At 39.9% G+C, this 13,386-nt stretch overlaps 1 protein-coding gene across 2 annotated transcripts; it reads right to left on the bottom strand.

Moving 5' to 3' along the window:
• Positions 1 to 496: 496 nt before the first annotated feature.
• mmp23ba (matrix metallopeptidase 23ba) lies at positions 497 to 9,463 on the bottom strand. Of its 2 annotated transcripts, none has more exons than XM_062541036.1 (8): positions 9,112 to 9,463; positions 7,490 to 7,629; positions 7,199 to 7,242; positions 5,274 to 5,441; positions 4,805 to 4,969; positions 3,497 to 3,607; positions 1,752 to 1,878; positions 497 to 783 (listed from the first exon to the last, which is right to left on the bottom strand). In XM_062541036.1, exons 1-8 carry the CDS (start codon positions 9,235 to 9,237, stop codon positions 609 to 611), a joined length of 1,056 nt encoding a protein of 351 aa, XP_062397020.1. In that variant the 5' UTR covers positions 9,238 to 9,463; the 3' UTR covers positions 497 to 608. The 2 variants fall into 2 exon arrangements, with proteins under 2 accessions (XP_062397020.1, XP_062397019.1); XM_062541035.1 differs by having other exon boundaries at positions 7,199 to 7,338; positions 9,112 to 9,458.
• Positions 9,464 to 13,386: the final 3,923 nt, after the last annotated feature.

Genomic DNA, 13,386 nt, shown 5'->3' on the forward strand with positions numbered 1-13,386 from the left:
GCACCAGCTGAAACCATGCTAGACGTACGAAGATAGACATAGCAGCATTTTACCTATGAAACTTGTTAATCAAATGCTAACAATGTACCTGTCCCACTGTGTTTTAGGAATGTGAATGCAAGTGTCATCCAGAAGATCATAAATACATTTAAGTGTGACCTAAAAATGCCCTGATGAAGGCCCTAGCCGCTACGCATGGGCATTTTTAGGTCCTTGTCGGACATGTCTAGTTAAAGACATTTTAAACTTGTGGAGTGCCTTGGTCATGGAGAAATGTTTTCTCTTTTTTCTTACACAAACTATTTACCTTGGACCAAAGAGCACCCAACAACAATCAACACATCAAAAGAACAAAGAGGGCCCCAGCAGTGGCGTGACTGGCTGGGGCACCTGCACCGCACGCCGGCGACCCGGGTTCGAACAACAAAGAGGACTGAGCACGCCAGAGTATTTACATTTAAATGTGAGTTTGTAAATCAACAGCAAATAATTATTGAAAGTGGACAAAAAAACAAAATCTTTATTCATCACAGTTGCAATTTATCTTTCGTACATAGGTTCTCAGTTGTAATTGATGTGCGTATTCTATAATCAACAAATCATACCCTTCAGAAGCGTACACGCACTCTCCAAGAGTAGTTGGTAAGTACTTTGTTCTTTTTCCGTACAATACATGTGTATGTGCCTTCATTGATTGCATTGGCAACTATGCTGATATGGTCATTCTGAAGAGTGATGTAACCTGGGTGAGAGAACTCCAGCAGCTCCCCATCCTTATACCAGCTGTAGAGACCAAATAATAAAATAAAAACATATTAAATGTGTGCATAGTCAGATTTTTTTCAGTCCTTTTTAAAGAATATCTTTTTCCCTCCTGAAACATTACATTTATCAGAAATATAGTCTAGAATCAGCTGATGCCAATTTCTACTGTGGCTGGGAATGGCTGATTTTAACAACGGCATAGTAAGGCCTGATTTTGTGCTGCTATTACCCTTAAATAAACATGTACACAATTAAAATAGTTAAATAAACATGTCATTACAATACATCACCAGAAACCTCATACCGTAAGTCCTAAAATTATGGCTGGTGTTTACTTAGGCTGCACAAAGCACAGGCCTTTATTTGAGACAGGCCTTTATTTCTTACATGCCTTTTGTTTGGGGCAGCATACCATTCTGCTATCAAAAGCAGAAGGTTTTTGGAACTGAAATCTGGAGGGTGTCTGATGGTTCACTATTTTTCACTGGCAACAGTATCAAACCAACCAACCACATAAAATATTGAGAAGAGCTCTTTTATTTCATTGAGCTAAATTGAATTAGAATTCTATTCTATTCGAATCTATTCTAGTGATCGTGGACTGATAGCCCTACTGGAAGGTAATTATTACCCCAGCTTGTATGGAGGTAAGCCCCAGCTACAATCCGAGGCCTGGCTATACATAGAATCCAGGCCATAATTTTAGAATTTATGGTAGTTATAAAGATGGTATTGAATTGAATTTGAAGATGAATTTCCCCTTGGGGATCAATAAAGTATATCTATCTATCTATCTATCTATCTATCAGATGTTGTATCCAAATTTGTCCAAAACGAGAATTATACCATCAATCACCAATATTAAAAACATTGTTTGGGAAAGGAAGTGTAGGATCTGGGTAGGCTAGCCTTTGAATTATTGTGACTTTCAGGGAGCTTTATACTTTTGCAAGACAGTCTACACACACACAATCAGTTCTACTTACAACACTTTGCCCATTTTTGCTTTAATTTTCTTTCCACAACGGAAGGTGAGGGTCTTTCCCTCAGCAACAAACTTCTGTTTTGTTCTGGCCGGGAGGGTGGTGGGGGCAGGTGTCGGGATGGGAAACTCTGGAAAGAGAGATGTTCTGTATCAAATCACATACAGTAGTACATTGCTAGCCTGATTACCATCGACTTTCAAAGGCTCTGCGAGACTTTAGTCTGACCAACAGCCTGTGCTAACACGGTTTCTTGCCAGCGCTGGTTGACCCGCCTCCTTTAAGTGCCTCGGTTTGCTACTGGTAGATGTCAGAAAGCGGATTGCCGAGTTTAAACCAATAACAACACTCTTTCCGCTGCCTTGAACACGCCTCTACCCAGAGCCGTTGGAGCTGCTCAAAGTTGATTGGTTCTCGACCAAAGGGGGCAGTTCCGCAGATTTCGGGAACTCAGAAATCCTTCTCAATGAGCAGTTGACCAGACCAGCAGCAAAAGCCTGAAGGCGTTGCGTCACTGGGAGGGCGTGCCAGGCTAGTACATTGCTATTTCTCCACAATACTAGTACCATTCGTTGTATTCTGTTTATATGTTAGTCTAGCCTAGAAATCTAGACGCCCCTAGCGGCAGCAAATGTAATTTGGCTGGCGGGGCAGTCTAGGCACGATCCATTGAGCCAGGGAGCTGAGAACCCCCAGCACCAGCGGTCCAATCACAGGGCTTAACATAATGGTGACTGACATGCGACCAGAAGTTGCGACGGTAACGCATCCTGTTATTTGAAAACAAGAAGATGATTCGTTTAGCGTTATCCTATTGCGTGGAGAGGGAAGGTTACGCATCCTGCTACTTGAAAACAAGAAGATGATTCGTTAGCGTTATCCTATTGCGGGGAGGGAATTTGAAAGACAACTGTTTATCCCACCCCTCCGATTTAGCCCTGTCAACGGTGAGTGTCCAGACCCTACATCTTGATGTGGGTCTGGCTCGTCAGGCTAATGTTAGTCACCTGTTGAACAAAAATTATCCCTGAAATGTGCATAAGTGTTCAAAATGCACAAGTGTTGAACTAGCTGCCAAAACGAGTTATCTGATACAGTATGACCTGATGTTAGGATGTATTATAGATTCACTTAACACAGTAATTCTGGCTTACAGTGGTACACAGCTCTGACCAAGGTGTGTTTTACTGTACATCATTCATTTTTCCATTGCGCGTTGCTGCAAAAGCCTTTGTGTCCCTTTATACAGTCACAATGACTACGTTTCCATATTCCAGTTAATATTCCGATTGCGCATAAGTAATGTAAACACTTGATTCCATCTGCCAAAACCCTACAAGGTCATTTTCTAAATCCTAATAACACCCCTAGCATACTGTATGCCTCTTTTAACCGAAATATTGTGTTCCTCACATCTTAATTGGCACACATACCTAACAAGAGTGCTGCAGATATTTTGGGCAGTTTGAATTTAGGACAGGGTCTGTCATCCTAACTTTAGCATCCCATCCAATTGAACAATCCTAGGAAATCCTTAAATTAGATTATTAGTGTAATAGCTAAATTCCAAGACAGTTAGTAAACATGTTTCTGTAAAACCCAAATGTCGTCCTAAACTGAGAAAAGATAAGATTTCAGACTAAGGACGTTTCTGTAACGAAGCTCAAGAGCGAGGTCAAGGAAGGTAGAACAGGGCTTATGTCGTGGAAGGTACAACAAGTTTAATTACTTACAGCTTCATTACTTACCATAACAAAAATCACAGCTCGAAGGGCAATGTTTCTGCATGAGTTTTCTCTTACTTTCACAGTAACCCTTGCGAGCCCACGCAGAACAAATAAACAGCCTATCCAAACACCCTGCAGACAAGGGCAGAGAGAGAGACAAAAGGGAAAATGTTTGTAGAAAGAAGGATATGATACAATATCATCATAGAGATTAGTTACTTGAGATGGCCAGAGGTTGTTTTAATATCTTTCACCATGTCATAATAGCAAATGGAAAGGAAATCTTTTTTTCAGAGCCTGTGAAGTGTCTATATGCTGTGAAATAGCATTCGATTAGTGTACATTTTCATAATTGTGTTTGCTATTCCTAATCCTAAATAAAAAAAAAAGAGGTTGTGAAAAACAGATGAACAGGTCAAAACAAAAGTTAATTAACATTCATACATGTTAATTAACATTCATGCATGTCCAACTTTGACCTGTGGCGCTAGAGGTCTCGAGCTATAAGTGCTTACACAGCATCACCACCAGAATTATTACACTATCGGGACCTGCGAAATGAAGGCTAACCTGGTAATGTAATAACTTCCCGCGCAATACTTTATTACATTTAACCAAGGCCATTTAACCCGTATTTAACCATCATGTTTTTCAAGAACATCTAGGAAGCTTAAAGTAAGTTGGCATTACATTATCCTTATGCTTATAGTCAAAAGTATTTGTTATATCATAAACATAAAAAATAGATTAACAAAAATGTGTCCAGTATTAAATAAGTGTTGTCTTTTTTCCCTCCATACGAGTGCGCTTACATTATAAACTTGAACATGAAACAGTGCAACCGGAAAGACCCTATCAAGTTTCCACATTTTGCTATGTTTCAGACTCATCTTAAAATGGATTCAATTCCATTGATAGAAGTAGGATGCACCAGAGCTCAATTGCAATTGTCATAACAAAGGGTCTGAATACTTAAATGGGATATTACGGCCTTTTATTTATTTATTTTTTAATTCACAAAACCCTCCAAACACTTGATTTTGTTGTGGAGTGCTGGAGCGTTTGTGTGCAGATGAGTCATAAAAATCTGAAAAATCTGAAAAATAACAAAATGTGGAAAACTTGAAAGGGTCTGAAAACTTTTCGGTTGCACCGTAGATTATGAGCTAATTGAAGCACTTGGGGCAGCATCAAACATCAGCCATAGTATTATAACAGTCTGGTTAGGTATTGTGAACAGCTTAGTAACATTGATAACATTATGTATAAAACTCATTCTTTTGTATTACAGAAGACTACATAATTTCAACTGAACAAATAAACACAAACCATACAGACGGTGGAGGCCCCAAACCTCATCCTGTGTAATACGCTTCCTGCCTGTCAGTGTAGCATTCAGATGCATCAGGGCCTTAGGATTCTGGGAATGCATGAGACCAAGAGCATGTCCAATCTCATGAGCTGCCACATGGACCAGGTCCGTTAGCCAAACCCCTATGAAATAACACAACATGGGGCTGGTGAAAAGCGCCTGTGATTCTCCATACAGTATGTCTGTTTTGATAACTACAGTAATTTCCTGTGTATTAGCCGCATTGTGTATAAGCCGCAGGACAGTGTTTTATGCAAGCTAAAAGAAACAAAGCCATGTTAACACCATAATGGCCCTCCTGTGTATTAACCTCATAGGTGAGGAAATTTTGCAAAATGTATGAGCCATGACTAATAGTTCAGAAATTACGGTACACTAGAAAGTTAAATGCATTGTAAAGTGCCTGAGACTTAAAGATATACTGACCTTTTCGCCAGCTGAATCGCATGTTACCCAAGATCCAATACTCATCATCATCAAAATGGATTTCCCCCGTTGGGGGAAAGAAAGCATGGGCCAGCTCTCCAGTAATTCCATCAAAGCAGTGGTGGAGATATGACTGCAAGCAGTCTGTGTGGTTAACTGGATAGAAGCCTTTGAAAGACAAAGCATATGACACATAATAACATTCTTTTATTTCAAAACTGTCCCACAAATAATAATAACAAATAAACATACTTTGTTTCTTAATTTGGCTTAATTGACATGAAAACTGTTCCTGTTTGTGTAAAGGATTGACATAGCTCAATAAGAATACACTGTATGTTAGGCTATATTAAAGGAGACATAGAATGGAAACCATTTTTGTCTTGGTTTTGATTAATTAGGAGAGGTTGTGCATAACCAAAGAGCTATCATGAACATGAGGCATGGTTGTGCCCTCCTTCATATGAAAATCTTGAAAAATGGAAAAATGGGCAAATTAGAACAAAGCCTACTTGTGATGTCAAATATCGCAAAGCCATTGAAGTTCAATTGTGGTTGCCAAAGAGGGCGCCATTTAGTCAAAAGGACCATTTCAATACCCAGCCTAAATATAAGGTTTTAATTTGGCTTGTAAAATTGCAATTGTGTTTATTTTTTTATCAATCAAAGTTGAATACTATTTTAACATCAGAGAACACAGTACAATATTCAATTCATCCATTCTATGTCCTCTTTAACCAAAAGCGCATATTTTGTAAATACGTGGGTTAGATCGCAGGTCTGATATAATTTTGTCTTAAGTAATGCTCGCGGTTCAAGTGGTTGGCTTGATTTAAATATCAGGTGAGCGTGGGCCGCTTGTGACGGAACCTGCACCCCACTGTAACAGATGTATTAAAATCTATTACAATTATCTTAACTTACTCACACTAGAGATACATCACAAGATTATTTCTATAAAGATAAGATGAGTTATGAGGCAAAAACAATATCACTGGTGGCATTCCTTTACATTATGGGTAAATGGGCAGTCACAAAATTCAGATGTATCTTGAGCACGGTAAAAATGTATATGAAATACATCTTGCTGTAGTGCCTTTACTGTAGCCTGACGACGTCATACTCAATTCTTATCAGAATATGAATCTGAAACTGCTCCATTCAGCTGCGATTATGGGGCGTGATTCAACCGATACAGTGCGGGGGGGATAGCTCTGCACTCATTGGATAGACCAAACCAAACAGAACAAGTTATTGGCTGTCAGTATCTGCGAAATCTAAGACAGAAATATGTAGCAGGCTAGGCTATGGAAAACATCCTCCTTTGTTTTTAAAAATAATTCCTTCAAACTGTATGCAATGAACAGCTGGGGAAGTGTGTCGTTAACCCAACGAGCAAACAGACATTTTTAAACAAATGGGAACAACATCACCCAAACATGCTGTTTTAACTGGGTGAAAGTGAAACTGAAGTTTTCCCACATATCCTCGTAGGTCTAAAGTGTTCAGAAATAGCTGTGCGAATCCGTGATAAAACTTCCGTTTCAATAGCTAAGATAAACGAAAGGCCAAACTGCATGAACAAATTATGCATTCATAGCCATAGCGTTTCTGTTGCAATCAAAATCAACCTAAGCCAACATGGTCTCACACCCAACTCGTTGAACGAGGACGCATGCAGCCGTGAACGTCACTGCTGTTCATCTGTCAATCATCACGTAAAGCCCGCCCTGTGAAATGTGATTGGTCCGAACAGATCTGTATCTCGAATAGTAGCAGCTGAACAGAGCAGTGCCAGACCGAAGTTCCCTGCAGAAAAAGAATGGAGGCGGGGCTAAACTTCGGTCTGGCATCCAGGCTACCTTTACTGTGCTTCTTCTTGTGTGTTTTCAATACCAGGTTTCATGTTTTCATAGTTTTCTCACCAATCTTTATGTCAGCCTCTTCATCAGATGGTACCTCTCTGAAACTGAAGGGTGAAACATCACTCCACATACCGAAGGCCTTGGCTATACCCCGCCGTGTGTCACTGGCATTCATCAAATTCCTTGGGAATGATATCAATCTGCATAAAATATTTATCCAATTAAATTCAGAATGTGTGAGGACATATGATGGGCATAATGGCTGAATTTTGAAGTATATTTGATGGAGAATGCTTTTGCAGGTGAGTCACAAAATTAATTCCACACTTTCTCTCCTCCTGCTCAACTTACTTATAGGTGAGCTTGAACTTGTCCCATTTCAGCTTCTCAGGTGTCAGAGTGTACCTCTTGATCCTATTCAGATGCAGGACATGTGCGCGAGCATCTTTGCGAATCCCAATAACTAAAACACCAGAGCTATGAACTTCTTCCTTGGACAAAAATGTAAGGTCATTACTAAAACATTTATTCATTTTACTTTCAAAGATTTTAAAATTGTGAGAAGTTGACAAATAGAAGACAGTGAGTGATTGGTAAGTGTGGGGATTAAAATGAATTGAAGCTAGATCTCACTGCTCCTGAGATAGGAGCCAATATGCAGAATGATTATTTTAGCGCCACCTGTAGGCATGCAAAGGAAACGTGTTGGGGACATAAATCGGTGCAGTTTGGTTTGACAATTGGGGATAGCCTATAATGTGGACACTTTACATTGAAGGATTAACAACAGGCAAGAACGATCTACAAAAAGCTACTGACAATTAATGTTTCACGATTCTCGCAACGCAAGATTTGTTGGGCAGTCATTCTTGAAGTTGCATGGCTGGTTTTCTCGACTATGCGATTATAACTGTTCATTAACCATCAAATTGCTTAAGGTTACTAAGGTGAACATCTTACATAGGCCACCTTTAATTTCAGTAGCAGGCTACAAGGCGATTAACCACATTGAAGAGGCTTTTCTGCTTCTCTGCTTGGACCCCCAACTCTGAGGCAGCCACGAAGGGACTACCAGTGTGATGTGTAGAAAGATAGGCTCTGAGGAGTCTGAAAGGGACAGTGGCAAAACGGTTTCTGGTGTCCCCTTATAAGGCAGCAGGGGCACACCAGAAATGTATGCATAGGCCGACCCAAAATTCTTTCGTGCAGCAGGAACTTAAAAGATGTTTTTCTCTCTCTTTGCTTAGGGGCTCCATGGATTGGCGCACAGCCTATGCTATTTAGTTGCGCACTTAATTTAGAGTGTCAAATGTATAATCCGACTTGTTAAATTAGGTATAGGCTATACTGATTGCAGGTCTTTGGCAAAGGCTAAGTGGGAGGCATCATAAGAATGGGTGATCACGAAAGAATTTTTTTCCCCACAGCATGTCTAGACTTAACAAAACGGTAGATTACAGCCTACTACCATTCAAAAAGTTTTTACTGAACCAAGCACATACGAGCTGTGGTAGGCTATCTAGCTTATGCCACGTGACACCCACTAGAAGTAGCCAAACTTTTCCCAATTTTAATAATTATGTCTAACGATAATGGGTAGACTGATTGAGTCGACAGTCGTCCGCTGTTATTTCAAAATTGAAAATGTTTCTAAATTATTTATTGGGTCAACCCCCGGCGCCGTAGCCTAACCTCATTCCCTCTTATAGGATATGACTTGGCCTAGCCAACGAATGAGGAATTAAATCCTTTTTACGCTTAGTAGCATAATGATAATCTATGCGCAGAGGCTGCTGAAGCTACTTCCCTGAGTTATAGTCTAACATAATTCGATCGATAGAAAAAGGGGGGTGAGGAGAAAGGGGGCAGTTAGGCACCAGGACTTGTATAATACGCTGGTGCAGCACTGCCCACTCGGAGCACTAAACTAGACGAGACATGATTTAAGACGAGAACGTTACACAATGACCTACCTCAAAGTTCCATATGGGAACTGCGGCTGCTTCTTGAGGCCCAACCAAGAGGAATCCAGTCATCACCACAAAGATGAGAAGTTCGACACGATCGCCCTTTGGAAAACTTCTTGACTGGCACACCATCACTGCAAAGTCACAGTCCACCAATGTCTCCAAAGCAAATGATGGCCAAATAACTCCGACATTGACTTCCTATGTTTTACTGACCATATATCAAATCGACCTTTTCACTAATGGGCAGAACAAAACTGGAGAGCCTCCGTAGGGAGGAGTTGTGTGTGCATAGTGGCTATCGCTCTGGCCGCGGTCATTCACGGCGAGACAGCGGCGGTCTTTGCAAACTCTTCAAAACGACTTCCAAGCAATCCCAAAAAGGTTTCACATTACTTCAGAAGGGGGCCATGTCGGCAAATATTGGACAAGCCTAGCCCACTGAACAAGCATTGAACCAAGGACACTGAAGATTTAGGATTTGATGGGTAACTCTAAGATCAGATGTGGCAGAATGCATTTTTTCTAAATTGGCATCCCATATTCACCACTAAAGCGCAGGTATGGCGTAGGCTACAATTCCCCCTAATTTCATTTTTAGGTAACACTATTTTAATGTGTCACTGTTAGGCTACAGTGTAGACTACCTAATTAGGTGCAACATGTGTAACAACATGCACTGTCAGGTAGCCTACTATCATTGTAGGCTTGTGTATTTGTGGGTACCTAGTTGTTACATTGTAATACTGAGTGCTTTTACAAAACTTTGCCAATTTCATCAGAGGCAAAGGGCTGACCTGAAACCTTCTGGATGGGGTACATCTGGTCATGATAGATTTGATATACAAACCATTCTTAGCTCCAGTCAAGGCCTCATTGTCTTCAGTGTACATGTAACAGCTGTCCTGTTAAATCTATCATGGCCAGATTTACCCCACCCGGCAGGTCTCAGGTCAGCCCTTTGCCTCTGATGAAAAATGACATTTTAGTTGTACGTTTTCTAAAAGCACTCAGTATTACAATGTAACAACTATAGGCTACTATACTAACTATACTAGATAGATAGATAGATAGATACTTTATTGATCCCCAAGGGGAAATTCAAGAAGTATGTATACTACTGTATACTATAGTACTGTATACTATACTACTTTACTTCATAAAAAAATTTGCACATGGAAAAAAACACATTGCACTACATATAGTCTACACCTTACTACTGCAGTTTGGAGATCCATTGAGAAGGCTATACTTTACTTCAGAACAACCACAGTCTGGCCGCATCCAGATCAGGGGTAGGCAACCTGCGACCCGAGGGCCTCACAGCCCTTTAGGTCCTCTCTAGTGGCTCCTTGGCTCTAAAAATTAAAGTCATAAAATGTTTCTAACAATTTCATATAGCTGTTATAAGCTACACGCTGTCCCAAAACATGAACAGTTAGTGGAAATATTATACTGTACAGCATATTGTATTGAGTATGATGTGTATGCCATATGCCTGAGGCTAAAGATGGAGATGTTTAAACTGATTTGTTTTTAACTGTTCCGATATCTTTGCGACCATAGGCAGATTCTTTTTTATTTTTGGTTAAAAAAAATGTCCCTTTTAAGAGAAAAGGTTGCCGACCCCTGACCTAGATCTTCTTTCAATGCAAGGCAAGGCAATTTTATTTATATAACGCATTTCTTACCAAGGCAGTTCAATGTGCTTCACATCATCAGTTAGAACAAAGGAGAAATTATATAAAAATGAATAAAATAAATAAATGAAATGTAAGAATGGGTAAAATAAAACATAGAAGCAAAATGAAATATATAAAATAGGTAAAAGCAATACGAATAAAAAATAATAGGAATAAAAACAAATTAATAAAAAGTGGAACAGTATTATTATTAGTAGTAATTAGTAATAATAATAATCATCATCATCATAATCATAAAAACAAACAAAGGAATAAAAGTGCAGGACAGCTGATTTTTCTGTATAATATGCCCAAGTGGGAGCATGTAGAGGTTAAATAACAGGGGGCCCAGAATTGATCCTCAGGGGACACCACAGGTTAGTGGGGTTGGTGCAGAAGTGTGGTTACCAATGGTCACCAGAAAGTTCCTATCTGCCGGGTAGGAAGTTAGCCATTTTATAGTCATGCCTGAGAGCCCAACAATATAGCATGATCAACAGTGTCGAAAGTTGCACTGAGGTCCAAAAGTACTAACACTGAAGTTTTCCCTGAGTCAGTATTGAGACGTACACTATATTGCCAAAAGTATTCGCTCACCTGTCTTGACTCATATGAACTTCAGTCACATCGCATCCTTAATCCATAGGGTTTATTATGATGTTGGTCCACTCTTTGCAGCTATAACAGCTTCAACTCTTCTGGGAAGACTTTCCACAAGGTTTAGGAGTGTGTTTATGGGATTTTTTGACAATTCTTTCAGAAGTGCATTTGTGAGACCATACACTGATGTTGGATGAGGCGACTGGCTCTCAGGATCCGCTCTAATTCATCCCAAAGGTGTTCTATGGTTGAGGTCAGGACTCTGTGCAGGCCAGTCAAGTTCATCCACACCAAACTCTGTCATCCATGACTTAATGGACCTTACTTTGTGCACTGGTGCACAGTCATGTTGGAACAGAAGGGGGCCACTAATGATCAGCATGTCCTTCAATAGGGCATGAGGCGCTCCACTAGCCCACTAGCGATGCTCAAATAAATAAACAAAATATAGCCTACTTTATGAATCGTTGTGCAGGTGGACTATCGGCCTAAAATTTTGCGCTTTAGCAAGGGAGAGTGAGTGACCGATAATCTTTATTAGCCTATTTATATACAAAAAGGCCAACTTTGCATTTTGTCTGACACTCATTTTCACATTTAATTTGGAAATGTAAATATTTAGGTAAAATAAAACATACGCATAAGCAGACATCTCACCTACTTTCTCACTACAAATGAACCCTCATGTGCCTGACCATTCTTATTTTAAAAAGGAGAACTTATGTGTGATTATAGATCTCCATTTCTCAAGGTCAGTAGCCTACTGTCAGTATGAAAAAAAAAAACCTAAGACAATCGGTATTACCTTTTTACTTTTACTTGAGTATATTTTCAGATGGGTATTTTAACTTGTACTTGAGTAATATTTCTTGTGTAATATTGGTACTTTTACTTGAGTACCATATTTTACTACTTTTTTCCACATCTGCCAGAATCTCTGCGAAGTCAAAGAGAGTTATGGTCTCTCCAGACTATAACAAACCTGGCCAATAAAGTTGATTCTGATTACGATCATTAAACTGAATATATAATGTACTGTATGAATGGCTCAAAATCATTTAGGCTACATGGATGAACAAATAACCATCAGGATGTGATATGGCTAACCAAAGATGTGATATGGCTTTTTAAATGGGTCTGACAAGCTAAAGTCCTGTTTTAAAGGGACCTTGTGAGGTTTGGCTATTTCTTCATATAAAGTCCGGCTTCAGAAAGTAAAAGTGCTGCCATGTATTGGTTCTGTGTGCTTATCACAGGTCATTTCAGTCTATACTGGCTTAGAATTAGCAAATGAAGTGTATGGTTGGAACAAAAATGTGGCAGGACTGTTACTTTCTGAAGCCGAACCTTAACACCTCTGCATTTCTTTGCTTTTCGCTCGCAGTTTTCTCTACAGAGCTCCCCCATAAATATATTTTATGACACTCCACTCTGCCAGATGTCAGTCTGCCGTTTCCTCTTGGCAGGTGTCTTGCTATGGGCATGAGTAAGTGCAGTGCCAAGTTTGAGGCTGTTTGAATAAGTAGTGCAAAATATATTGTTAAATACAGTATATCAGTGAAAGAAGCATACATAACGTTGAGTTTCTCCGCTCTACTGTAGTCATTCCCCCTCTCACACAGCACAGCACAGCACACAGGAGCAGAGACAGAGATTTGGCAGCATTGAATCACAGCACTGGTCAAGATGCAAGCTCTTTGGATGATTATCATGCCTGACCTCAAACAATAAAGACCCTCTGCATGTGGTTTGCTTGCATAAAATTCAGACTATAGACTTTAGAGTAAACAAACAACAGTTAGGACTGCAGGGTTCCAGACTGAAATGAGCAATAATGGTCCAGAATTGCAGAACATTTCAGAATACCACGCACATAAAGTAGGCCTATAACCAGCTACAGACAATGAGTGGCAGACAGAGCATATCACTGTTTTTGAGTCGCATCGTTACACATTTCACACGATGATGCATGATTCCACAAAATGGTTTGTCTCCTGTA

The sequence above is a fragment of the Sardina pilchardus genome, chromosome 7, assembly GCF_963854185.1.
Source record: "Sardina pilchardus chromosome 7, fSarPil1.1, whole genome shotgun sequence".
Lineage (NCBI taxonomy): Eukaryota > Metazoa > Chordata > Actinopteri > Clupeiformes > Clupeidae > Sardina > Sardina pilchardus.

Excerpts from the sequence above, each read along its gene's own strand:
- mmp23ba (XM_062541035.1), bottom strand. The coding sequence starts at position 9,237 with ATGGTGTGCCAGTCAAGAAGTTTTCCAAAGGGCGATCGTGTCGAACTT. Across the intron at positions 7,630-9,111 it reads TTCCCATATGGAACTTTGAG|GAAGAAGTTCATAGCTCTGG; the intron begins GTAGGTCATTGT and ends TTTTTGTCCAAG. Across the intron at positions 5,442-7,198 it reads AGAGGCTGACATAAAGATTG|GCTTCTATCCAGTTAACCAC; the intron begins GTGAGAAAACTA and ends TGTCTTTCAAAG.